The sequence below is a fragment of the Lissotriton helveticus genome, chromosome 2_1 (assembly GCF_964261635.1).
Source record: "Lissotriton helveticus chromosome 2_1, aLisHel1.1, whole genome shotgun sequence".
Lineage (NCBI taxonomy): Eukaryota > Metazoa > Chordata > Amphibia > Caudata > Salamandridae > Lissotriton > Lissotriton helveticus.
The window spans coordinates 1,226,837,529-1,226,865,216 of record NC_136059.1 but is presented as its reverse complement, the minus strand read 5'-3'; the positions used below and the strand labels follow the sequence as shown (position 1 = coordinate 1,226,865,216).

The window sequence follows — 27,688 nt, the reverse complement described above, 5'->3', positions numbered from 1 at the left end:
CCTTCCTCCTGACAGATTGGGCATGCCACCCTTCGTAGACTGAGGTCACATAACCAAGCTCTGCTGGCACACCTGCTCTTATGAGCACCATTCATTGGATGGCCTCCATAATGGCAACTACATTTTTCACCCATCTTTGAAGAACTAATAGGTTTGTCAGTTTCGGTGTACATCATAATTTGATAGTCCAGGTATACCCCCATCTTATTCACCTCAGACAAAGTTTGCGGTGGTTAGTCAAGTACAGCGGACCACCTCAGTGTAGGAGGGGCTGGTCCTGGAGTTTTTTGTCTTTTTTCTGGTATTGTTTGTAGATTAAAGGTCGTCCTGTCCTTGCCCTCAAATGCGTCAGTGTACTTTCTGCCAGAGCCAAGACAAAATCTGTTGCTTTACATAAATGTATGCGACCACCTGCACATGAACATGGAGCGTCACATACAACGCCACTATGCTTTCTGGTATCAGTACTCTTCATTACCATTTAGGAGTCAATGCTCAGTTTGCCCAGATTGTACTTGGAATCTTTTCCTTGTAGACCGGGTTTTACCTGCTCTGTAGCCATCCAACAAGTTATCTCTTAACAGGTAGTCCAAATCAAATTAACATTTATGATATACTTAATAAAAACCATTGTAATTAAAATCACAAGCACATACAGTCAAGCCTGGCCCTCAGTTACGGAAGGTAATAATATCATTAATCTCAGACTTGAAAACAATAAACGAGAGCTAATCTTCAACATTGTGATATTTTTACTAAGTCCAGGAATTTCACAATCCTAGAAGACTCTTGTAGTGAATCTTCCTTCAAGCATAATAATGCAGCTTCTTTACAGGTTTTATTCCTAGGTTCAGAAACACCAGACATTGCTATTTTCTATGCATTTCGAGCAAACCTGCAAAGGTGCATAGAGTATGAATGAAGTTCTCAAACGTGTGATCACAAAACCCGAACTTAGGGGTTGGCAATGGTTTCCAGGTAGGTACAAAATCCAAAGCTGAGATAAGCAGAGCTGACTCCGAATTAGTTTGCTGTTCCTCCTAGCTATAAATCGTGCTATAAAGAAAGATTGCTCCTCATTGAAGTGATTTGTGCTTGACACAAAACACATACTATATAAACAATCGTCTTCACCATACCCGGCGAGACCCGCCTCTAAGCAAGTTCTGGACTGACCTCGAACACTAGATGTGATCCAAGAAGATTTTTTCTACCTCTCGGCTTTACCCGCAGTTTCTCATCGACCGTTGACGTATACCCAGACGTACTCCCACAACCAAGTGCGCCCTGCGGTAACACCCGATTAGGACCGGGTCGGAAGTATCACCGTTCCACCGACCCCGTTCCTTATGCCCTTTTGACAGCTTGGCTTTCTGCCCGAGGACGGGCTTGTTATCGCGCTTTCGCGCTTTGCCTGCACCAGAGGAAGGCTGACCGGCCGGGCTTCGCTCCGTCGGTCAGCTACTGAACTACAGCTCCCAGCTGCCCTTGGCCCACGAGACCCGTCACCGGAGCGCGCCAGGAGGCGCATAAAGCGGTGACCGGTGCGGAGTCCTTTGTGTTCACCTAATCTGTTTTGCAGCTTGGCTTTCTGCCCGAGGACGGGCTTGTTATCGCGCTTTCGCGCTTTGCCTGCACTTTGCCTGCACCAGAGCTTCGCTCCGTCGGTCAGCTACTGAACTACAGCTCCCAGCTGCCCTTGGCCCACGAGACCCGTCACCGGAGCGCGCCAGGAGGCACATAAAGCGGTGACCGGTCCATCGTCCCGCGAGGGCGCGCGCGGGAGCGACCGGGAGAAGCCCGGGCAAAGGGCGGGCCGTCTGAGGCCGTCCAAGGTCGGGTTGGGCCAGGGACTCTGCACAATTTTCCATAGGCCTGCTAAGGGTTGTTGCAATCCGGATACTTTGACGCACAGGTACCTTTTTATTATATTTTTTTTTTACTACTCATTTTGTTTTGAGCTCCGACCCTGCACTACCCCTGCATATTGTTGTACAGATGCCTGGTAGAAAGCTAACCCCTGTTACAAACACCATGAAGAACTACCTAGTCCAAAAAGTGACTAAAATAAATAGTGATAGAAGGTCCTCTTTGGGCTTAGATTCATCTATGCTATCTCCATCATTAGATAAAGAGCTCGAGCCCGAGGATCCCTTCGATCTGCTAAATAGTAGTCTCTCTGGGGAGGCGCATGCTTCTGTTCATGATTCTGTTATTATCCAACCCAGTGGTATAGTAGCTAGTACTGCTGACAACAATGTTCATGAAGTAGTGACTGTGACCCCTTCAACCAGCGAGTCCAGCACTGTAAAGTCTGTTCCTGTTCCAGCACCGAGGGCTTCAAGGGCCAAGAGGAAAGTTACACAGAAACGGGGGGGATTAAGGTCAGCCAAAAATAAAATAACTTCGCCACCAAGGTCAAAGTCTGATGAGGAGGCGGACGACTCGTCTGATGAAACTTGTGTGTCCTTTTCTAATGCCCAATTTCAGAAATTTTGCAGCATGATGGATACAAAAATCAAAGGGATAGTTAAACCTTTGATAAGTAAAATCGATAAACTATCCGCTGAGGTATCCAAACTGGAAGGCTTACTTGGAAAAACCCTGGGAGAGGTGGGAAAACTCCCAGAAGTTATTACCTCTAGTGTCCAAACCTTGGCGAGCGAAATTCAACTGACTAAATCTACTGAACTGATTTCTACTGCCGCCCCAAACCCCCCAATGGCCCCATTGATAAATCTAACGGATGATACCCCTGGTACTGTATCCTCTGCCCCTCTTCTTGGTGAACCTAATACTGCGCAGGGGTCTTCTGAGCTGGTGGTGGAAGCCTCACCATTAGTTCTTGTACTGGCTAATGTGCCTCCTTTAGGCTCTGGGGAAGTAGAATCAACATCATCACTCCTTAACAAATCCTTATCTTGGCTGTCTGATAATATGTCCATATCACCATGGGGCAAACAGCAACTAGCCGAGGAGCTGGTTAACGCAAGAAGAGTTGAGTGGATCGGGAATAAGGAAAAGAAGTTCAAGGGTGACTGTGTAGTCATCAATCTCTCTGACCCTGAGGTTCTACCAAACATCCTGCCTCACATTTTTCCGCCGCAGAGACGATCTACCTCTATTGTACCATTGACTCTTGACTTTTTCTATCCTCGAAAAGGCAGAGGCCTTAACCCATGCACTTTAAGAACAAAATGGAATGTTATACCCAAAAGGGGCAGTAAGAATTTTGGCTCCGTTGGGTGGGGTCTAGGTTTGGAAAATAGATTTTCTGCTCTTTCTAACTTAGATGCCTGTGATTGACATACAAAGTGCCGTTTACCACTGCTAGAAACTTGCTCAGATGCTTGCATAACTGAGGGGTATAGTCGAGTTACAGGTGGGCCAAATGATCTATCTAACCTTGTTGTCGCTGTGGGACTACTTCCTGTAAGTAGTAATGTTAACGTTACAACTGATGCTGAGCTAAATGGGTCTGATCACAGTCCTGTATTAAGTATGGTACGAGCCTCTGAAAATTTATTATCATGGAATATAGCTGGGCTTAGTTCCAAAATGGACTGTGGAGAATGGTTTGCGTTTGTCAGCAAGTACGACGTTTGTATTTTCCAAGAAACATGGGCCTGTGATCCTGTCTTCGCTTTGGGGTACTTGAACTTTTATGTACCAGCTTCTAAGGGCCCCAAAGGGAGACCGATGGGGGGTCTTACTATATGGGTCCGCCAGTCCCTGAGGATTGTAGTAAAAAATCTGGTGCTCAACCTTAAAGATATACAGCTTATTAGACTTACGAGGGACTCTTCCGCTTCCATTGACATTTATAATGTATATGCTAGGGGAGGAAGTGGTGGTAAATCAGCAGTCCTATCGTCTCTGTATAGTCTTCTAGACACTCACTCCTCTGGGAATAACATTATACTGGCAGGTGACCTAAATCGTACTTATGAACCCCTTGATACCGGAGAGGCTTACCTAGGTGCGGAGGAAGATAAGATCTGGGATATCCCCGCACTTGATTCAATCCCAATAACCCGTTGGACTGAGGATGTTCTAGGTCTAAATGCTATGTGCCTTGAACACGGGTTAAGGGCTTTGAATGGTCGTACTAAGTCAGACAGAGTGCCAGCCATGACTTTTAATAATGGCAGATCCAAGAGTCGCATTGACTATGTCATTTGTAGTATGTCCTTATGGTCATCTATTATTGATATGGAGGTCAAGGAAAGGCCAGAGAGTGACCATAATCCCCTATGTGTTCGTCACAAACTGTGCCTGTTTGATGTTACTGCACCTAGTATTTTTGCTGATCCTTTACCCCCATTGATTGTGCCAACTAATGATTTACGCAGGCTCAGGTGGACTATTGTTAAAACAGACCAGCTGGTTCTAGAAAAAATAAGTATGGCAACTGACAAGGCTATCATGGCCCTTGAGGGTGCGGATGCGCTCCCTCTGAACAAAAATAATGTTATCAAAGTCCATGAAGCTCTTTTCAGCGAAATCAAGTGCCACTTTCTGAAACCGGTAAATAAAAGGCGGATCTGCACCTATAGAGCAGCAAGATGGTACAATCACGAATGTAGGGTGGCAAGAACACTTTTGGGTGACGCAATTAAAAACAAAAATCTAGAGGTTATTAGATTAGCCAGGAAGCAATACAAACAGTGCATAGCAAAAGCGAAAAAAGATTGGGACGAGGCACATTGGAATAACCTAAAAAATGCAAGTGACCGCAAAGACTCTAGGTTATTTTGGCATATAGTCAAATGGGGACAAGACAGATTAGAAGAGGCTAGCTCTAATAATGTCCCTCAGGATGCTTGGGTCAAGTTTTTTTGTGATCAGTATGCTTGCAGGGAACAGACAGTATATAGAAGTTGTATGCCGGCGCAACTAGCAGAGGAGGACATGTTCACTCAGAGTGAAATTGTTATTGCTCTCAAAACTGTTCGAAGTGGGCGGGCTCCTGGAATTGACGGGGTTCCGGCAGATGTTTTTTTGAATGACATTGAAAAATGGTGCAAATACATTTACCTGTTAATAAATTTTATCAGCAGAGGTGCAGACATCCCAGTAACTTGGCGGGGTGCTGTAATTATTCCTATATACAAGAAGGGAGATCGTGCCCAGCCTGGTAACTATCGCCCCATCAGTTTAATTGACACTATTCAGAAGGTAGTGGGGCGAGTAATTGTCAACAGGTTGCTAGACTGGATTGAGGACAACAATATCCTATCCCCCTTTCAGGCCGGATTTCGCAGGGCAACCAGCACTGTGGATCAAGTCTTCCGTTTCCAACTGATACAGTGGAAGACCGTGGTGCTAGGCGGAGGTAGCCTGTATGCAGCATTTGTTGACCTGCGGGCTGCCTTCGACCTGGTACCTAGGGCCAAACTGTGGGAAGTGCTAGAGACACTAGGTGTCCCCGGGGACCTGTTGACTTTAATTATGCGTTTGCATGAGGGCACCTATGCCAAGATACGTTGGGGAGGGTACGGGAATGACACTGCCGAATTTCCCGTAGAGCGCGGGGTTCGCCAGGGTTGTTCAATGGCCCCTACATTGTTCACCCTTTTTATCAATGGTGTAGTTGCCCGCATGCAAACTCGGGCTGTGGATGCCCCTTCTTTGGCAGGCGTGAAAGTCCCTATTTTAATGTTCGCCGATGATACTTTAATTTTATCAAAAACACCAAGTGGTCTGCAAAAGGCATTGGCAATATTTGACGAGTTTTGTGTCTATCACGGTCTGGAAGTGAATGCGTCCAAGACAAAACTCATGGCTTTTAATCCACATAGAAATTTTAAATCAAATATTTCCATGAGTGGTCGCACTCTGGAACTTGTAAAATCTTTTACTTATCTGGGGATTCTTATCTCCAATGATAATAAGTGGCAACAGCATCTAAATACTGCTATACTGAGGCACAAGCAGCTAGCTGGTACTATCATCAAGGAGTATAGGAAATCACTGACAAAACCCATTAAACCTCCCTTGATAATATACGAGGCAAAAGCTATTGGGTCTGCCTTGTATGGGGCGGAGCTTTGGGGAAATGAAAACCTCCAAGAGCTCCAAATATCAGAAAATAAATTTTTTAGGCTGCTAACAGGTATCCCGCAGAGCAGTCCACTCTTGCCCCTGCGCTATGAGTTAGGAAGGAGAGAAATTTCGGAAAAGGCTAAATTACGTCCGATTTTATTCTGGCGTAGACTTTGGACTACGCCAGAGCTCTCTCACTACGCGGATGGGTTTATTGACGTTATTAAATCTGACCATTACCATAAAATTAGATGGTTTAAAACATTGAAAACTGCATTGTTTAACCTAGGACTAAACGCTCTATGGACTGATCCTGCTGGGGCTTTATTCCCCACTAAGATCACCTTAAAAAATATTTTTTGGGAACATGTCGCCAATAGGAGCATGCTTAGTACCAATAATGGGACCTTGACTACCAGTTTCTTAGAAATCAAGATGTATCCCAATTATGAAAAGTATTGGGATTACATCACAATCCCCATGGACAGAAAATTGTTATTCCAACTGAGGGCAGGATCGCTCCCTCTTCGCAAGTTAACATCCAAATGGGAATCTGGGGGCACGGCTACTTGCCCAGTCTGTGGGGTAGGAAATGAAACTCTAGGTCACTTTCTGTTTTGTTGCCCAGCATATTCTGTTCCAAGGCGTGTCTGGTTGGCTCCTATGTGTAGGAACCTAGGCACAAAAAGTAGTATGGTGGCATTGCGTATTGCAAAATCCACTACTGAAGACTGGATTAATATTGCCATTGCAAAATATTTGGGGTGGGCATGGGTATTAAGGCTGAGACTGTTGGCAAACTAATTACCCTCTACCAAATTGACTACGGACTGCAAGACAAATGTCTATTCTCTGTATCTGTTTAATAATAGTCCAGAGATTGCTAAACTATTGTTTACTCTCTGTAACTGTTGATCAGAGACTGCTAGATCTTTGTCTATTTTATGCTAAGGATTATTTAATGTATCATCGGTTAGAACTTTTAATGTTATGGATGTTAGAGGATTCTCACATTGTCATTATGATTGTTACTTCTCTGGCTTTTGATGGAAATTATTTTTTTGCACCTGTATATATGATGTGTCAGAATTTTCATAATTGTTTAATTTTTGGTAGGCGTTACGTCTTTTAAATGTTTATATTGTATATGTGCTTTGTCTAAATTGACTTTGTAAATTTAATCGTTTTTATTATATGTTTGTATGTCTTGCTTTTATGAGTAAAACTCGAATAAAGCACTTTGAACTGAACTTTCTGGTATCAGTACTCTTCATTACCATTTAGGAGTCAATGCTCAGTTTGCCCAGATTGTACTTGGAATCTTTTCCTTGTAGACCGGGTTTTACCTGCTCTGTAGCCATCCAACAAGTTATCTCTTAACAGGTAGTCCAAATCAAATTAACATTTATGATATACTTAATAAAAACCATTGTAATTAAAATCACAAGCACATACAGTCAAGCCTGGCCCTCAGTTACGGAAGGTAATAATATCATTAATCTCAGACTTGAAAACAATAAACGAGAGCTAATCTTCAACATTGTGATATTTTTACTAAGTCCAGGAATTTCACAAACCTAGAAGACTCTTGTAGTGAATCTTCCTTCAAGCATAATAATGCAGCTTCTTTACAGGTTTTATTCCTAGGTTCAGAAACACCAGACATTGCTATTTTCTATGCATTTCGAGCAAACCTGCAAAGGTGCATAGAGTATGAATGAAGTTCTCAAACGTGTGATCACAAAACCCGAACTTAGGGGTTGGCAATGGATTCCAGGTAGGTACAAAATCCAAAGCTGAGATAAGCAGAGCTGACTCCGAATTAGTTTGCTGTTCCTCCTAGCTATAAATCGTGCTATAAAGAAAGATTGCTCCTCATTGAAGTGATTTGTGCTTGACACAAAACACATACTATATAAACAATCGAAATGTAAAATAATGTTTTCTAACTGCTTCAAATTATTATAGCTCCCCTCAATACTCCAAATGTCACTTAATTAATATTTCAGTAATTCTTTTACAATAGTAAAAATCCATCGTCGTGTCCTAAGCACTCAACTAACTTTAACCAGTTTAATCAGTGGTATGCAATCTAATTTGTATCATCGTTGTTTACAATTTGTGCTGTTTGTTTTCTCGTACTTACCAGATTTTGTACCTGTTCATTACTTTTGCAGTTATTTTTCCCAAAAGCTGCCATATGCTTTTGATAACAAATTGATTTACATCTTTGATTTTGATAATCGCGTTATGTATGTTTAAATGCACTTTGGCTGTTATTTTTGCAGATCCCGTTCCATCTTTCCCATCCTGGCAGAGGGATACCCCTGAACCAGATGAGGCCCGACTCTCGCCACAGGCTGGGCGACTGATTCAGCAACTTCTAGAGGGAGATAATGATCCCATGTTGTCTCCACGCTTCTATGCCTATGGACATAGTCAACAGTTTTTAGACGACACTGAAGTGCCTCCCTCTCCTCCAAATTCACATTCATTTATGAGGTACGTTTGGATGGATAATGGTGATTTGTAGTGAGTTTTGTCTTTGTGAGCCGTGCTGTGATGGTAAATATTTTCATTTCTTATAACTGTGAATTTCTATTTGCTTATGTTGTGTGATAAGTGGCTTATTGATGTGTGTTTTTTTATCTGTATTGCTATGACTCGAGGCTGGTTGCAGTGCACAAGCCAGCCTCTGATACAGTTGTATTTGTAAAATACGTCACATTTGTCTACATTTTTGCTCATATTCCTGTTTAACATGTAAAAATCAACTGTGCAATAAATCTAAATCCGCATTAGTAAATTATTAGTAAATTATCCTGTCGCTTTCCGTGGGATGATGCATTCCTAATGTTCGCATCTAGATTTGCGCAAAACGACCTCAACTTCAAGGAAGCAGTGGAGGTATTTTCTAATTACTAATAAACTATTGCTCTCCTGCGCTTCCTGTCTTATCAATATAAATTGTGTAAGAGGAATCTTAAAAGCTAAAGTAAACACTAATTAAAAGAGATGTAATTCCCTTGATGTTAAAACTCTTCACGCCATGACATTTTACATCCCAGTTTCTGCTCTGTATAGGTAGCTCTCTATCACCTCGACTTCATATTGTTTCACATTTCCTCAGGTGAGTTGGCCAAACTCGATTCCAGAAAATGATAGGATACAATGTGAGCATTATTGCACCCAGAACAAAACAGAAATGCTTGTTTATGTGGCAGTCTCTTGTCACTTCTTTTTGTTTGGTTTCTGTTACACTTCTACTTATTTGTCCAACAAGTGTAAACCCATTGCATAAAATACGACACTTTGTGGTTCACGTTCGTCTTATCCATAGAGATACAATATCCATAAAACATGTGATGGATCCACGGATGATTGTGGATGTAATAAATTAATGAGTAGTGCACAAGGGACTAAAATTAGGTCTTTCTGACAGTCACATCTTTCAATCAGCATATCAATCTACGTAAGGGATGATGATGAAACATGTGAAGTGAAGGAAAAACGTTTGTATAGCAAAAACAAATTCCAAACTTTATTTTCATTTTGAAACAAACATACAGAGATTGTTGACAAGCAAATCACTGGTGTGTTATAGAGTAAGTGGACATGTCAAATGTGGGCATCTGAACGAACATAGAATTAGTCAGGGTTACAAATAGGCATGTAGCACAAACAACAGCATCGACAACAAAGTAAGTCTGCATTGCAGCAATTTTGTGAGGGTTACTCAAACAGCGGCTAATGGGTTCACACACTATTTGTCTAAGTACAAAGGCAGTCTCCACATACCATAACTTACATAATGCAGGATAACATAGAGTTCTACATCACTCACCAGTGGGCTGTGCAATAAACTTCCTCTCCTGTCGCAAACCCCATCAAAGAGCAATCTCTCCTCTCTCGCACTCCCCAGCTCCCTCTGGCACACCTGCTCCATTTAAATAACCTGATAGGGTTCCTAGATATCCTTTGGGTGAGTGACCATCAGCATCAGGTCAGGGTTGCATCCGATTGCGTGTTACAGTAAGCCATGTCAAGATGCCTTTCTGTCAAGGTCGGCAGCAGCACACAGGCCCAATGCAGCGCTATCCTGCGCCTCGAAAGCGCTAAGCCAATAGCCACCAAGCCCCTAGCCAGACCCGGGATGTCCCTGTCGTACCCCAGCAGCGCCATCAAGGGGGTCAGCTCTGTATTCACCAACAACCTCCCCTAGTACTGTCTGCACGCCTTTCTAGAACTTCTGTATCCCCTGACAGTGCCACACTACGTGTACAAACCCCGTCTCCTCTGCACCACAGCGGTGACAGCGAGAATTGTCACGCAACCCATAGCAAAACAGATGAGCTGGACTATAATACACTCTGTTAAGATATTTGAAGTTCAGTAGTCTGTGGCGACTGTTCAGAGAGACGGTTAAACATGTGTATAGAATTAATGCTCCTGCCTTAGTTGACATTGCTGTGCGAGACCTTTATCCTCTGTTTGCATATTTGGTTATCTCGCTTTACATCTATGTAGCCGTGACAGTGTCTAGAGATTCCCGAAGAAACATAAGTAAATGTGTCTGCTCTCATTGGGCTGTCTAACTAACAGGAGACGCAGCTCCTCCCTGGGATCATGTGATGAGGATCATGAAGATCTTTCACCTGTGCAGCTAACCCGGAAGATCCAGGGTCTGAAGAAGAAGATCAGGAAGTTTGAGGACCGGTTTGAAGAAGAACGCAAATACAGGGTGGGTATATTTTTTCCTCAAAATTGTATTAAAAAGCTTTTTTTTTTTTTACAGCAGCAAATTAATGGTATTTTTGTGGTGCCAATCTGCTGCCAAGGAGTACAGATAGAGTAAAGACTATTTAGCTAAATCATGTTTTATTATCTGTGACCATGCTGTGTTCTTTTCGGATGAAGTTAATTTCGTGTACTAACTCAGCTTGATTAAACACAGGAAGTAACAGATGCTTCTTGGATGAACTCAGCAGTTTTATTTAAAAGTGACCGTGAGCAAAGTAATTCATACTCTAAACAGAACGCTTGTAAGATTTATCATATGCCAAAATGTTGCTACAGAAGCTAGGAGCCTTGTGCAGTAGGGAGTGTATCGCAAAACGATTGAAGTTTGTCTTACAGTATCACCCAATCCTTTTTTGTGTTGTATTGGATGTTCTAATTTTGCACAGCTCAAAAATGACATTCACAAGGTGTCGATGAACTCCTGCCTTATTCAAATTCATGAAACCTATTCCCTGGGTGAATGCAGGGATGGGGGCCTGCGAGGGACACCAGACCTCCTGAGCTCTGTGTCACTTAACTAAAGGCTGACATCGCAGTGGAATGAAAATAATTGTGGCACATTGCTAAGAGAGAGCATGCAGAGACTACAAACATTCACATTGTGGGAGCTCTCCTTCAGGATCCCATCCATGTCAGTTGTGAGTATTCTGTCAATGTTTTGTGACCACTGGATTGGTCACAAACCATTGATATATCTCTTCCGGCATCACAAAGTAGGCCGGGATAATGCCACTTCAGCACCTCCCTTTACTTATGATTTGCAATAATTCTCAATGTGGACATTGCAAATCACAAGCCTCATTGTAGCTCGCAGTGGATCTATAGTATATTTGATTGGTATTTTTGCCCTCAAGAAGCTAACGATTTACCACAGTGCTGATTTTATGAATGCAAAATCTCATACTACCCGAACCTCAAAATCTTGCTGTTTTCAAGTCTTGTTTTGTCCCATCAAGCTTCTCTTTGGCCTGCTTGCACAGTTATTCCAGTGGGTGGTTTTCAGTTGTGATTTTGTCTCTATGAACAATTTAATGTTCGCTCATGAAAATTTATTTCAAAATATTTTCTTCTGATTAATCTCTCAGTTGTCTTCTGCTTTTGATTTCCACTGCAGGATGTGAGGTAAAAATGTGCGTTCTGTTAATTTCGGCAGAAAGAAATAGCACCGTTTTAACTTATTCAACTATTTTTCTGTATCATTAGGTTATTCTGAAAGATAATATTAATGAACAAGATTGATCCAGTTTTTTGCATTATTGCCTAGGAATAACATAACCTATGTCTAAAGAGATCCACTGCCGCCTTCAATGGTTTTTACTACGCATCTTTCTGTTTTATGTTGTTGCTAAGGTCTCTGTTCCTCAGGCCATAGGGTACATTCTTCAAGATCAAAAGCAGGTACTTCACTGATAGTTACATTGTAGTGGCCATTTTAGTGGCCATTTTCACTTGCTTCTCATGTGCTTCTCATTCTACCTTTATCGGTCAGCCATATTCTACAGTTGTACTTCATTAAACCAACCAGAGTTCATTGGTACTGGACAAATCTTATTTGGGGGCGGGGGGGGGGGTGTGAGGGGCTACTGGTGTAAGAACAGTTAAGATCAAGAGGTTGTTTGATCAAATATGTGGACTGAAATGCTTCAGTAGGACTGCCACTTTGTTTTTATTCTGAATAACATCACCATGCTTGAACTGTATTTGCCAAAATGAAAGACAGCTAGAATATCGGAAAATAGGAAGAACTAGAATAAGGTGTATGCTTCTTGAGTGAGAGCAAGAAGGGAAGTCAGAGAAGCCTTTGATCTATTTGATCTATATATGCATAAAAAGGTCGCAATTATGTAATCTCTTCATTTTGTTTTTCTTACACATTGTGTGTCTCTTCCACTTTTGTGATGACTATTCAGTTATGTTAATTGGAAAATTACCTATTACTTAAGTTCACCCAAATTTCCCTGGCTATAGTTATCAAATTCTACAAGTACACAGAAGCAAATAGCTGATCTAAGTGAGCCTAGCAGTTGTTAATGATGTCAGTGTCTTAAAAACTGGTAGGGTTCCCCCTCATAGACTGGAACCAGCCCGTTGCTTGGGAATTCCCTATACAATGGACATATGTGCTGGGTTCAAATACCTCGGTATCCATGTCACTACCAAAGTAAAAGACTTCATGCAGGATAACCTGGGTAGAATCCTGGATGAATATCTGGCTGATGTTGAATTTCTAAGAAAGCTCCCGATATCGGTCCTCGATAGATCCTCGATATACAAAATAATTACTCTCCACAAGTTCTTATATTTGCTCCAAATTATCATTATCATTTACGTTATACTAGGTGCACTAGACCCTCAGCTGCCAGACATTCATGACCGCCAACTTCTCGATCTAATGTTGACACTGGCATGCAAGGTTATCCTTTGTAAGTGGAAGAGCTCATCAGAGGTCAATTTTGGAATGTGGCAGAATGGCTCTCTTTTCTGAGAGGAGCTGACAATCCAGCTCTACAAGCGGCTACATGGAAATCCTCTAACAAGAAATTGTGGAAATCTCTGGATGCATCGTCTTTTCACTATGACCCTCCGTGATGTAATACTCGATACTATATTTTATTCATATGTGGTTGTGTATATAGTTCTCCTGCTGATCACATTGTGAACACCTTACTCTCTGATAAGCTTGGATTTATTTATTTATTTATTTATTTATTTATTGGAAAGTTTTGTATAGCGCGAACAAGACCCGTGGGTATCAGAGCGCTTAACATATAGGCGTATGCGACAGACAATATATATCACTCAGTTATATGGGCATCGGAACGAATTACATATGAGGCGTGGACAAAGACATATATATCAAACAGTTCTACAGACAACAAATATGAGGTAGATGATAGGAGGTAGGTAATAAATATAGACAGTGTTGGATATACTTCAATCATGAGAAGATGTGTAAGCAACTATGAGGTAGATGATAGGAGGTAGATGATAAATAAGGTCGTAGGTGGATATATATCTATCATAAGTAGAGTGTGTAAACAGGTATGAAATTTAGTTCATTGTCAGTTCAAGACTGATCAGTTCTAGGTAGTGTATTTTTTCATCAGATAGCTCTTTAACTCTCGCTTGAATGCTTCTACATTTTGGATCTTCCTGATGGTAGGAGGAATTGAGTTCCATATTCTGGGGGCAGCTCCTGAGAATGCTCTGTCATAGGTTTTTTTCTTGTGGAAAAAGGCTGGTCGTAGTAGAAATTCTTCAGTACTCCTCGCTGGCCGATTCCCTCCCGAAAGCTGGAGTTTCTTCGCTAGGTATCCCGGGGTGTTGTGATGTATCGCTTTATGAGTGATACAAGCTATCTTCATTTGGATTCTGGCTTCATAGGGTAGCCAGCTTAAAGTTTTCAGGTGTGGCGATATGTGGTCGTATTTCCTGGATCCGGTGATAATTCTTGCCGCAGCGTTTAGGCATGCTTTTAGTGGTGCTGTGGACATTTTTGGTAAGCCCGCTAAGGTGGTGCAGCCATATTCAATCCTAGAGATAACTAAGGATTGGATAGCTAATTTGAGATCCGCCTCTGAGATGAAAGGTTTCAGTTTTTTTAAGTAGTTCAGGTGGAATCGAGCATTCTTGGCCATTGCGTTGATGTGGGCTTTCATGTCTAAATTCTCATCCAGAGTGATTCCTAGAGATTTCGCTGACTTGATTAAAGTTGGGGTGCAGTTTAGCGCGGTCATCACTTTCGTCCATTCCTTTATTTCCGTACGGCTCCTTGCTGGTGAGATTAGTAGGAACTCCGTTTTGTTGGCGTTAAGCTTCAGTTGGTTGGTAGTTAACCATTGCATAGCCATTTTTAGAGCCTTATTTCCTCGTTCCAAGTCTTGTAGGGACGAGATCTTTAGATATATTTGCGTGTCATCTGCATACATGTGATACGAAATCCCTGCTTTTTGGAAAATTTCTGTAAGCGGCTCAACATAAAGGTTGAACAGATCTGGGGATAACGTAGACCCTTGAGGGACTCCGATTGAAATAGGACAGGGAGGTGAAATTGACTGGTTGACCAGGAATCGTTGTGATCTGTTCTGTAGAAAAGAGATGAACCATTTCAGCACCCTTCCTGATAGACCCATCCTATCTCGTAGCCTGGACAATAATGCTTCGTGATTTACGGTGTCGAAGGCCGACGACAGATCGAGGAGAATCAGTAGGCAGGCTTTGTTTTGGTCGAGTGCCTGTAGCGCATCGTCAACAATATGGAGGATCGCAGTTTCCGTACTGTGACCTGTTCTGAATCCTGATTGGCATTCATCAAGCAATGAGAACTTGATGATGTGTCGGCTTAGTTGGATCTGTACGCATTTTTCAATTAGTTTGGCCAATAATGGGATGTTGGTCACTGGGCGATAGTTGTTTGGGTCTGATCTATCTGCTGTAGGTTTTTTGATTAAGGGGGCAACTTGACCTGTTTTTAGGCAGTCAGGGAGGATCCCTTGTGAAAGTGAGGCATTTATAATTTCGGTCCATATCGGAATCAGAACGTGATTGATTTCTTTTACACATTTTGCGGGAAGGGGATCTTGATAGTGATTGTTTGGTTTAATTTTGGAAAGCGTTTTGGCAATACTGTGCTGGTCATACAATTCGAACGTGTCCCAGCTTGCCTCATTTTTTGTTATGGTACTCTCCGTTGTCGCGGCGATATCTATCGTAGGCATTAGTTCCGTGGGAATGTTTGCCACAGCGTCTTTGAGCTCAATTTCAAGAGATTTCGCCTTCTCTGTGAAAAATGTAGCAAATTCTCCGCAATTTAGGGGTGTTTCTGAGTTCTCATGGGTAGATTTGGCTAATTTGTTTGATTGTTGCTTTAGGATTTCAAAGAGTTTTCGTGGTCTGTTTTTAGCACTCTCCAATTCTGATCGTATGAATTCCTGTTTTGATTTGATGATCATTTTATTATAATGGCCTCTGATTTCTCTGAGTGCTTTCAGCTCTGGGGATGAAGGGTGTTGTCTCCATTTTCTTTCGGCCATTCTCAATTTACGCCTTTCTTCATTTAGTGATTCATTAAACCATGGATTTTTAGTCTTCTCCGAGAAGTTTTTCAGTTTTAATGGCATGGTGTTATTGACAATAGTTTCGACCGTTGTTAAATAGTGTTCGGTCAATTCGTTTACGTTCTGCAGGTTGTTGTGAGTTTTTAGTTCTCTTTCACAGCTTTCCACTAGAAGCTCTACGTTTGCATCTCTTGTGTCTCTTGCCCATTTTTTGGTCTTAAGGGGTTGTCTTGTTGTGCCTTTTTCCATTATAGGTAACGTGAATGTAATGGCATGATGGTCCGACCAGTCACATGGTGTTATAGAGAGGATTGCTGCATCGTTGTTTCGCGCAATAATCCAGTCTAGTGTCGCTCCTTTCGAGTGTGTGGGTTGTGTGCATAGTTGAGTAAGGTTCAGTTCGGCAAGGAAATCTTTCAGCGATTTGACCAGTTTGTCGTTGTGGTCCTCCCAATGTAGGTTGAAGTCGCCAAGAAATATATTCTTGGCGCCGTCATTAGAATTGGTCGTTATGATCTCCATTAGCTCCTCTGTAAACTTTTCGCTGTCTCCTGGTGGATGGTGAAACGAGTGGAGGTTGAAACTTTGTTTGGTAGCTGTTCTGAAGTTAAGACCTAGGTATTCACTTGATTCTAGGGGGTCGGCTTGGGTTTGTTTGACCTCGATCTCGGATCTGTGAATGCAGGCTATGCCTCCTCCTAACTTTATAGGTCTATCGAGTCTCAAAATGTTGTACTGGGGTGGTACTAGGAGATCCATGATAGGTGATGAGGATTCCGTCAGCCAAGTTTCAGTAAGAACTGCTACATCAATGTCCTTGTTGATGATGAGGTCAGCTATATCTGATGCATGTTTCGATGCCGACCGACAGTTGAGCAGTAGACATGCCAACGGTTTTTCTTTGTTGCTGAGGTTTACATTCATGTTCTCTGTGGCTGTTAGCTGTACATGTTGTAGATTGTGTGGATTAGCTGTTCTATCATTCTTTCTCGATGTTCTGTTTGAGTCGAGTGGTACTGTTTCGATTCTTTCCTCTCTCTCGTGTTCCGGTGTTTCATACGATCGGGTCAAGGCCAGAGTTTCCTCCTTTGATAAAGGTTTTGCCCTATTCGGTCTGTTGTCATTATGATTCAATTGCCAGATCGTTTCGTTACTCATTCTTTGTGAACGGTGTATCACGTTTTGGATGTGCGTGACCTTGGAGTGAATGCTCGTCATCATCTCCTCGATTTTATCCATTGCTTGTGAGGTATTTAAAGTGATTTGTGCCATCTTGTTTACAAATTTCTGGAGCATTTTAAAATCTTTCCTGTTCTGACGTGACTTCTTAGGGTGGGCAGATCTATTGTTCCGGGGTTTGTACTTTGCTCTTATCTTTATTGCCTCGGTTCTTAGTTCTGTATCCCTTTCATTTGAAGCCCATGTTTGATTGTTCCTTCCGTTACTACTGGGAGTGTCGTCATTGCTCGCTCCATTAAGTGTAGTCATGGGTGCGTTTGTGGGAGAACGTCTGCATGATGTTGGTGTTATACTCGAGGGAGGTGTGGGGGGGCTGATAACTTCTACATCGTCTACTTCTTGGTTGTCATGGGGTATTATTCTCGCGATCGATGTATGCTCTACCAGGGAGGCTTCTTGGTTCCTAAGCGAGGACGAGTCTTCTCTTTGGGGCCAGTTCTGTTCATTGTTTGTTTGAATGAAAAAGCTCTCCGTTCTTTCTGTTATGATCTCCAACTTAGGCCTTGCTATCTCAGGTCTATCTTCTCGTACCGAGCTTTGGGCACGGTGTCCCCTATATGTAATGGCTCCACTGTTGCTATCATTAGCGGCAGGAGTGTCTCCTGGTGGGATCTGGTGTAGATGGAGTCTTGGATCATCTAGGGAGACTTTCATTGTTTGGAATATCTTGGCAAATTTCTCCAGTTCTCTGTTTGCAGCTTGTATCAGCACTATACCCGATTTATAGATGGTAATACTTAGTTCTGCTCTGCATCTATATGATGGTGAGGTCATCATTTTTATGCCATGAGGGATGTTTGTGGTCGTTTTTATGGCAAGTGTCCTTGCGAAGGTGTCTCGCCATTTTGTTGTTTTGTTCGTGTAGAATATGAGGTCATTCATTGAAGCGCCATTAGTTATATTGAAATATAGGTCCGTAAACAGTATGTCTTGGTTTTTTCTTAGGGTGTCGTGTTTAAACTTTTTAGCTGCATTCTTGGATAGATTGGGTGGGTATTTTATAGTCTGCGCTTTCGAGCCTACCGTCTCTTGGTATCGCCCGCTCATACTGGCACCGTGTAACACGTCTTCAAGTGTCTCTTTCCTCAGCTTGCTTCAAGGAATAAGGTAGCAAGTCTTCATGTGACTCTTACCTCCGCTTGTTTCATATAAAAGTGCTGCCGATGATGCTTTGTTCCCCTTCTGTGCTTACTTTCTGAATTTAGTCTTATTTTATAGAAGAGTTTGCTGTATGAAATTATCAATACAGTTTACTCCTGGTATCCTTTTTGTCAGTTATAATTCCGAATGGTCATGGTTAGCGAACTCCTAGCTCTCTTGCTGTCATCTTAGATGAATTGTCAATTGGGTTGTGTAATATATCACCCCGATAGTGCAAGATGGCCGCTGTCTAGCTGGTTCTTGTAGGAGCAGAGAAGACTTTCTCTCTTTCCATTACATCGATGTGTTCCTTCTTCCCTGGCCAACTACTGTTCTTCCTTGGTTATTACACAGAGGAGCTGGTATTCCCGATCTAGAGGTGATCTTACTTTAATCTTACTTTGGAAATTTAATTTAATTGTCACCTCAGCTTAACCTGGAATGTTCCATTATTAATGTCGCTTTATGTATGTTTTTATTCCTTGGTTATTGCACAAAGGAGCTGGTATTCCCCCGATCTAGAGATGACCTTGCTTTAAATCTTACTTTAGATGTTTAATAGATACCTCAGCTCAGCTTGGACTGTTCGGTTATTTATGTCGCCGGATTATTGTTGATGTTTATGTCCGATTTTGGGCGCCATTTTAAGGTCAGGCAGGGCGTAGTTTATTCTCCAGACTGATTCCCTTTGCCTGATTTAATTAAATCCTGACCCGTTATCCTCCTCACTCACCGCTGGGTGCAGGGACCTCGGTGGGCCCCCGTTTTGGACTACTGTCCTGCTCCTGTCCTCTGCTTGCAGTTTCCGCCGTCTCAGCTGGATGTAATGTACCTGATCTACTTGTCTTAATTTTTCCTTTGGTTTTCTGTAGGCGTCAATTAATAACATGTTTGAATCAATCTCTGTAATTGAAGCTTTATTGTATTGTCTTTCCTTTCTTTTTTCCTAAATTCTCAATAAAAACGATTTGAAATAAAAAAAAATATTTGCTCCAAATGAAAAATTATGCCAGTGCTAAGTTTGAGTATCATAAATTAATGCAATGTAAACATTATCACCATGCATTCATCTCTGGATATCGAGTCTTGGTAGAAGGAATCCATATAGATAACTATTTTCAGTTCTTCATCTTCGAGCATCTGAAATGGGAATGGATCCTGAAATGGGAATGGATCCTGTTCATAAACATCTTCCTTGAAACAGAAGTTCTGACACCGGTGATGAAACAGACTATTTTACAATCAGTCTTAGAAAGAAGCTCTTGTTTCTGCAGTATTGTAGGCTTATTTATGTGGTGGCCCATCCAATCATGAGTACTGGAAGAACTGACACCTAAAACTAGCATAAGCACTCTCCAAATTCACATACAAATTTCACCTTAACATTGAGCACATATTGTCGTCTTAATTCAGGGGATCTGAAGATGAAGTCAGTCTGATAGTGTTAAGTACAGAGGACATCACAAATGACATCAAGTGGTAACCTAGTTCTTTGCCATTGACAACATCACTATAGATACTCAGTCATTTTCTTGCCTGTGTTATTGTGAAGAATGGTTCTAACTGCAGATTCCTCACCTTTTTGACTGGATCCGTAACTTTTTCAGCATTTGCTGCTGTGCTCCAGTAGGTGGCGTCATAGGACTCTGTGGTGGTTTGGCATAGCCTCCAGAAGTGACAGCAGCGAGCAGCATATAGGCACCCCCATGTGCTGACATCAGTTCCTTTCTTTTCACGTCCTGCAGTGCAGATCGGGAGTTTCACTCTAAAAAGCCTTGCCTGTGTATTACCAACCTCAGAATGGTTTCCAGAACATGTGCTGGGACAGTGTTTTCCCTGAAGATCTTTTGTGCTCTACAGGAAGCAGATGTTTGCTACGGTCCTACAACAAATGCTGCCTGATACATCCGAAGTTCGACAAGGAGCATGCTGCAAAGCTATACGTTATTGAGCAGAAGAAATTGGGCAGGTCACACTCCAAGCTTTGGTCCCCCTCTCCCTTTAGATCTCAGTCCCACTCCAAATGCAGTCCTGTAGAAAGTTGAAGTCGAAAGCTAAGTCTTGCCATAAGCATAAGAAGCACAAACAGCTTTCCCCTCCCTCCCATCACTCTAGCTCCCGCGAGAAGTTGTGCAGTCAGCATTTAAATGATCTGACTCTCTTCCCTGATTAATATTGGAACCCTTCCAGATGCTGGTCACAATGCACCACCAGTATCGTGGGCGGTCGCCTACTCGACAGCAAGTAAAGCCCTTCCTGGATGACGTCCTGTATCTCTGCTGGATTATTCTGCGTTCCTCTTGACTTCTTGAGTGTGTTCTGGTATCATGGATCTACTGGGGACCCAAGTTATTCTTACACTAACAACCTATCCCTGCACCAGCTGACCTGGTTGGCCCCCCCGCTCGGACCACACCTGAGCTGAAGGCCTTGTCGATTCCAGTTGGTCTGACTCTGACCTTGGCTTGATTCTGGACCCACCTCCAAATTCCTGTTTTGAATCCAGAGCCAACTTCAGGCGAGGTTGGCCAATGTCCTATTATGAAATAATTAAGGTGCAGTATCTGGTGTGGGAGAACTCCCAGGCAGTACCACTATGCGGATGCTACTACTAACAGAGAAAGACACTTTATTTCAATCAGATTCATATTGGACACTTCTCTAAAGACAGTGTTGAACTGTCCACTGGGATCCCCTACACAGAAAAGCACCTCTTTTGCAGTGGGAGTCCACAGAGCGGCAGAAGTGTTGGACCTTCAAGTGCCCCATGTAGCTCAAAACACATCTGCTAAGCACGATCTTGCATCCTGGCCCTTCAACTTCAGAGACCTTTATTTAGAGGCAATGATGTTACCAGTCAGGGTTTCTAAGCTGTGCTCTGCTCAGCCATTGAGTTGGCCTGTATTTGGGAATCCTGGGCATTCTCCTGGGGACCCAGCCTTTGTAGCCCAGTGCTCAACTCTTGAGAGCTTAGTGATTCAGGCTTCCTCCAGCAAGTTCAACCCTAATGTTACCCTCTACCCCGCGCGATCAAAAGTCTGCTAAGGTGCTATAGATAAGTTGTTTGGGCTGTGGCCAGTGAGATTTTGCTCAGCCATTCCAGTGAAATTGAGCATAGCGTTTGCACAAACACTCCATAATGGATAGGACCCAGCTGAGCACATATTGAGATCTGATTTGGACAATACAGACTGCATGATTTGCAGCATTGCCATTCATGTGGTGATTTCACGTCATGCTTGATGCGCGCCACTAGATTTTCTGGATACATCAGGCGTCCATCATGAGTATGCTATTTGAAGGCTTCATGCTTATTAAAGAGAAAGCTGATTCTTCTTTGAAACGCTTCAAAAATAACTGTGCTCTGCACGATCCGTGGGATTTTTTTTTCATCCCGACTGTTCCACCAACAGTACTGTAATTTCAGAGGATTCTCATGGTCTCACCTATTGACAGAGGCTGCCCTTGCAGCCCTTTCAAGAGGCTGTACAGCCTTTTCGTGATACCAGAAAACATTGTGGCAGCAAAGGCCGTGGTCACCAGCATGTACAGTAATTCTCTTTGTCGCCTGTCATGACTACAGTGAAGCCACTCTGACTTCACCTCCCATGATAATGGGCAGCCGGTAGAGGGCAGAAAACAGTTTTATTTGCCTGGATGTTAAGCGGGTACCTCAGGTCCGTGGGTGCTGCTAGTTCAATGTTATTAGGCCCTCCCTTTTGAGGCTTCTCACCCTCTTGTAACTCCAGATTTTATTCCGACGTCTGCAGATAATACTTGCCCAGAAATTACGGTCACTGTTGACCAAAGGGGTCATCGATGAAGTTCCAGAAGCAGTAAAGGGCTGGGAGGATTACTCTTGGTATCCAGCAAAGACTGAGGGTTCAGGCCAATATTTGACCTTTGGTTCTTGAAAACCTTTCTTCAGGTGACAAGTTCAAGATGTTGACTCTTGCCTAGATCCTCTCTGCCATGGATTTAGGGGACTGGATGTTGTCTTTGGATTTTCAGTATGTGTACTTTCGTGTACGCGTCCTGCAGTCCTACAGACTCCTTCAGACTCCTTCTTCGGTTCATGGTGGGGTTGGAACATTTTACGATTACTTCCCTGCATTTCTCCTTCCTTCTGTCCCTGGGGTGTTTTATGAAGGTGGTGGCAGTTGTTGCTTCTTATTTCTGAGGTTGGGTTTCATGTAGCCCTGTACCATGACAACTGTCTATTGAAAGTGAGCACACCACCTCCAAACAGCCGTCTCCCTGCTGTCTTTTCGTGGATTTTTTATAAATTAACTGAAATCCCATTCACAACTGATGCATAGGACTTCCTCCATAAGGGCCATCTTGGACATAATAGCTTTTAAGATCTTTCTGCTCCTCAGCGAGTCCGTGGACATTCTGATAATGATATTGATGTTTCAGGTTCAATCATGTGTTCTGATGCAGACCGTTCTCAGGCTTCTTGATCTCTTGCGTCTTACTGGTTCCCCACGCTCGTTGAGACAAGCTTGCTTTTTAGTGAAAACCCTGCCTACAGTAGGCTCAGTACTTAGTATACTACTCTGACAACATCCTTATCATTGATGAGACAGTCCAGGACCTTCAGTGATTGCTGAGCGAGGCCGCGTTGAAATGTTGCATGCCATTCTTCAAACCCTAACCAAAACTTACAGTAGGGACAGGTTCATCATCTCTAGGATGATGGTGGTCCACTGGTCCAGATGGAAATCAGGGGCCTTTAGACTCCGGGAAGCAGAAACACCAAATCAGAATTCTGAAATTGTGTGCCATTCGGTTAGCCCCCGAAGGTCTTTATCCCATCCATTAGTGGGAATCGATCCACATCCTGACTGACAACACAGTCACCATGTGACTGTTGCCAAGCATGACAGTGTGAGGTTGTGGAAACTGGGCCAGGAAACGTTTAGACTCTGGTGGCGGCTCACTTCCAAGGGATCTCTCTGGCAGCCAATCATTTGGTGAGCTTGCTAAGTGCCAGAGTGGTTGAGCTCCATGTATGTCATCTGTCAGACCATGAACAAATGGCTTCTTCACCCTGAGGTGGCTCAAGGTATTTTCACCCAGTGGAGTGATCTGGGCCGATCATTTCACCACTGCAGCGAATGCAGGGTTCTGGTTACTGTGATCTGGAGTTCCCGGCGATAACACATTCTACTTAAAGTGGGGCTGCAGTCTCTTATATGCCTTTCCACAACTTCCATTTCTTCCCGGGTTCCGAAGAAGGCTCGGAGGGACCGATCTCAACTACTCCGGTTAGCACTGCATTTTGCCAGAAGAGTGTGGTATTCTGAGATGCTGAACCTGAGCATTTGCCCTTTGTTCCATCTCTCTTCAGGAGGCCCACCTTTCCCAGCAACAGGGCAGGGTTCATCACCTAAACCTCCATCCTACACCTGCATGCTTTGCGATGAAGTAGAAGTAGCACTATTAATGTCATCAAAGATGTTTCAGGGGTAGCTCACTCGGATCCGGACAAGATAGCGGAGGTGTTCAAGGACTTTTATGAGACTCTATATGGCAAAAATAAATCTGTAGAGGAAGATAAGATTCAGGACTACTTAAACGAATGCGAACTACCCAGCCTCTCCACTGATGAACAGATAAACCTCAATGCACCCATCACGACCATAGAAATAGAACACGCAGTCAAATCACTAAAGAGTGGGAAGGCCCCAGGCCCTGATGGGTTCACAGCTAGATTTTATAAAACCTTTCCATCTCTATTGATGGAACCTCTACTGAGCCTCTTTCGGGAAATAAATGAATCAGGTGAAGTTAAGGGTACCCTGTCTGAAGCTATAATTGCAGTACTTCCAAAAGATGGGAAAGACCCCTCTCTACCCAAAAACTATAGGCCCATCTCCCTCATTAACCTTGATTGTAAGATTTTGGCCGTGATCCTTTCTAGTCGCCTCCAGAAAGTTCTTCCCCAGCTGATCCACCCCTCCCAGGCAGGATTCCTGAAGAATAGAATGTCTAGTGACAACACCAGAATACTAGCGCACGTGTTGGAAAAGGCGAAACTCCTAAACACACCCACTGCGGCAATAACATTAGATGCCGAGAAGGCTTTTGACAAAGTTGACTGGTCCTTTCTGAAAGCGGTCTTGCACAAGTTCAACCTGGGTGAAACATTCACGAAATTAGTGATGTCACTCTATTTCTGTCCATCTGCAAAGGTAAGGGCGGGTGGCTCCTTCTCCTCCTCTTTAAATCTACAACAGGGAACAAGCAAGGGTGCCCCCTATCACCTTCTTTATTCCTGTTGGCCATAGAGCCATTCCTGTACCACATAAGACATAAGAACGCCATTGCTGGCATTCCATTTGAGGGTTGTACTGTAAAACTCACCGCGTACGCAGATGACGTACTAATTATGTCAGAAAGAGCTGGAGAAGCCATACCCGCACTTATGGCAGACATTGACGAGTTTTCCCGTGTCTCAGGCAACAAACTGAACAAGGACAAGACGGAGGTCAAACTCCTCAACAATATAGGCAGTAGAGATATACTTGGGGACTCTGTTCTAACCTGGCAACCGCACTGTTTTAAATATTTGGGATTAGACTTTGACAAAGATCTAGTCACCACTCTGAAAATAAATGAAGACATAACCTTAAAAAAGATCTCAACATTGCTGGAAGGGTGGTCACCCAAGTTCCTCTCTTGGTGGGGCAGAGCAGAGACCCTTAAAATGATGTCCACTCCGCTAGTGAATTATCTGGCTAGCATGCTCCCCATGATGTTTTCGGATGATTTCATCAATAAAATAGATAAGCTGTTTGGCGGATTCCTGTGGCGAGGTAAAAAAGCCAGGATATCACTGAAAAAGTTGCAACTAGCAAAAGACAAAGGCGGCCTGGTCTTCCCTCGTTCAGGAACTACCAGACAGCATTCCTCTGCAAACAGGGGGCACAATGGTTGTCAGAGTCTCCATCTTATGTCCCTCTGTGGATCCATATTGAAAAATCTCTCATTGGTAACGCCCCTCTATCATCCCTGCTTACCATGGATCTGTCTCATCTGCCTCACTCTAAGTATATCATGTTAAACACCAGACGGGCCTTGTTAAGACTCGATCAGACACACAAAACTAACCTGGTAGTCAAAAAATCTACTCTTATGGCCCTATGGAGAAACCCCTACTTTAAATTTGATGGTAAAACCCTTTACTGGGAATCGTGGTCCAAGAAAGGCATTAACTTGGTGAGGGTCCTTTATGATGGTTCACAACCGCTCCTGTTCTCAAGCTTACAGGCAACATATGACCTAACACCTATGGACTTTTACGAATTTTTGAAGTTGAAGGCCAGTATATCGGCTCGTGGATTTACCCCTCACGTGCCTTGGCTGGTAACCCATCTGCCACGCCTCTTGTCTGCAGGTCACTTCGTTTCTAAAGTATATAAGTTGCTACTCCCAATGCCCAGGAGATCACATAGACAGGTTGAGCTCAAATGGGAAGCTGAACCTAACTCCTCTGGGATAGAGTTTGACTGGGATCTGATACATAGAACTGCTCTATCTAATAAGGTATCGCCCATCCTTTTTCAAACAAAATATATGCTCTTGAATAGGACGTTCTGGACTCCGGACAGGCTCTTTAAATGTCACTTGAGGGACACTCCCACATGTTGGAATTGTCAGTCTGGGACTGGCGACCTCGCCCACATGCTCTTTTACTGCCCCTCCCTACAGACCTATTGGGGGAAGATCTTCGACTGCATTCACCATGTTTTCAATCTGAAGCCTGCAAGGGAATTTGTATATGTTATATTGGGAGTTCTTGACCCAAATTTGTCAAACACACAAGATCGTCAACTCATAGACTTGATTCTAACTCTTGCCTGTAAGGTAATCTTGTGCAAATGGAAAAATACATCAGAAGTGCATTTTAAAATCTGGCAGGAATGGCTTTCATTCCTGAGAGGTGCTGACAATTCGGCACTGCAATCGGCCACATGGCGCCCATCCAACAAAAAACTCTGGAAGTCGCTAGACATGTCATCCTCCCACTTTGACCCACCGTGATGTAATGATTGATGCTGCCCACTCCGGGTACTGCGCAGTCTGGCGCCAGACCTTGAGGTTGGTAGATTGGAATGTCGTGTAAATGTGCAATTCTCTGATTCCATTTGTACGCTTCCGTATTGTGTAATCTTCATTGTGTAATCATTTTTTATTATGTAATTTTGCCCGCAGACATTACTTACAAGCACTATGTGTCTTTTCTTTCTTTTAGGTTTATGTATTGTACTCATGCATCACAACTGTGCTAATTTTTGTACTGGAAGACTTTCTGTACTGTTCTTTTCATTTTTCATAAATAAAAATGTTTTGAAATAAAAAAAAAAAGAAGTAGAAGTAGCAGACATTTTCCTGGTAACTCGGTGGCTGTCTACCAAGTCTGTTAATTCTGGTTGCTGGGTGAAGTTTGTGGCCTGGTGCTATCAAATGTTTTGCTGTTTGTTAGCAAGGCTCTGCAATGGGCATTATTATAGCTTATTTGCCTGCCCTTTCAGGCTTTCTGTATTTGTCTGGCCAATCCTTGTTAGTTAAGTCCCCGGTTGTGAGGTAGTTTTTGAAAAGGTTTATGTATATGTTTCCTCTTGTGCCCTCTATCATGCCACAGTGGGACCTTAAACTGGTACTCACTTACTTGATATGCTACCCTTCTGAGCTTATGCTGTTCTCTCAGGTTACTGACCATTAAGACTGTTTTCCTTATTGTGATTACATGTGCACACTGCATCATTGAACTGCAGGTGCTGTCAGTACAGCTGACATATACTACCTTCTCCTGGACAAATTGGTGCTTCGGATCTGGGCATTATTCCAATTGAAACTGGTGTTGCCTTTTCATCTGGGCTGTTCCATTATGTTTCCCAGCTCCCCCCCACCCCACCCTCTGCCTTTTTCTTCTAAGGCTTCATCCATTGGATCCAATGAGGGTTTTTAGTTTTTACATTGATCAGACTAAGGAGTACCAGATGGACAACTGTTTTTTGGGGATTTGCTGGTGCTAACAAGTATATTTATTTATTTATGTATTTATTTATTTCAATTTATATAGCGCATTATCACCCGGGGGTCTCTAAGCGCTTGTACCAGGCAAAACAGACAACTCCATAGAACAGGCAGCACCCCTACAACTCTCCCCAAGCTTCTCGAAACAGTAATGTTTATATCAGCAAGCATTGGAAATGCAATAGGTCTCAAAATAGAAAAGTTTGAGCTTTTGATGTGGAAAATGTTTTTTTTTGTGCAAAATATAAAAGTATTAATTAAGTTTTTACAAATGGCAATAGTTATTAAATTATCACATGTTACATGTATAGCACTAGTAAAGGTACAATATATAGTTTCCCCCTGTTTTACATGTATTGACC

At 42.9% G+C, this 27,688-nt stretch overlaps 1 protein-coding gene across 5 annotated transcripts in view; it reads left to right on the top strand.

Moving 5' to 3' along the window:
• The window catches only part of FAM13A (family with sequence similarity 13 member A), a 906,414-nt gene that overhangs the window by 747,948 nt on the left and 130,778 nt on the right, over nt 1-27,688 (top strand). For all 5 annotated transcript variants that reach the window (XM_078676111.1, XM_078676110.1, XM_078676109.1 and 2 more), the window contains 2 exons: nt 8,334-8,547; nt 10,648-10,786. In XM_078676111.1, coding sequence (XP_078532237.1) covers nt 8,334-8,547; nt 10,648-10,786 — 353 coding nt within the window. The remainder of the gene's footprint in view (nt 1-8,333; nt 8,548-10,647; nt 10,787-27,688) is intronic.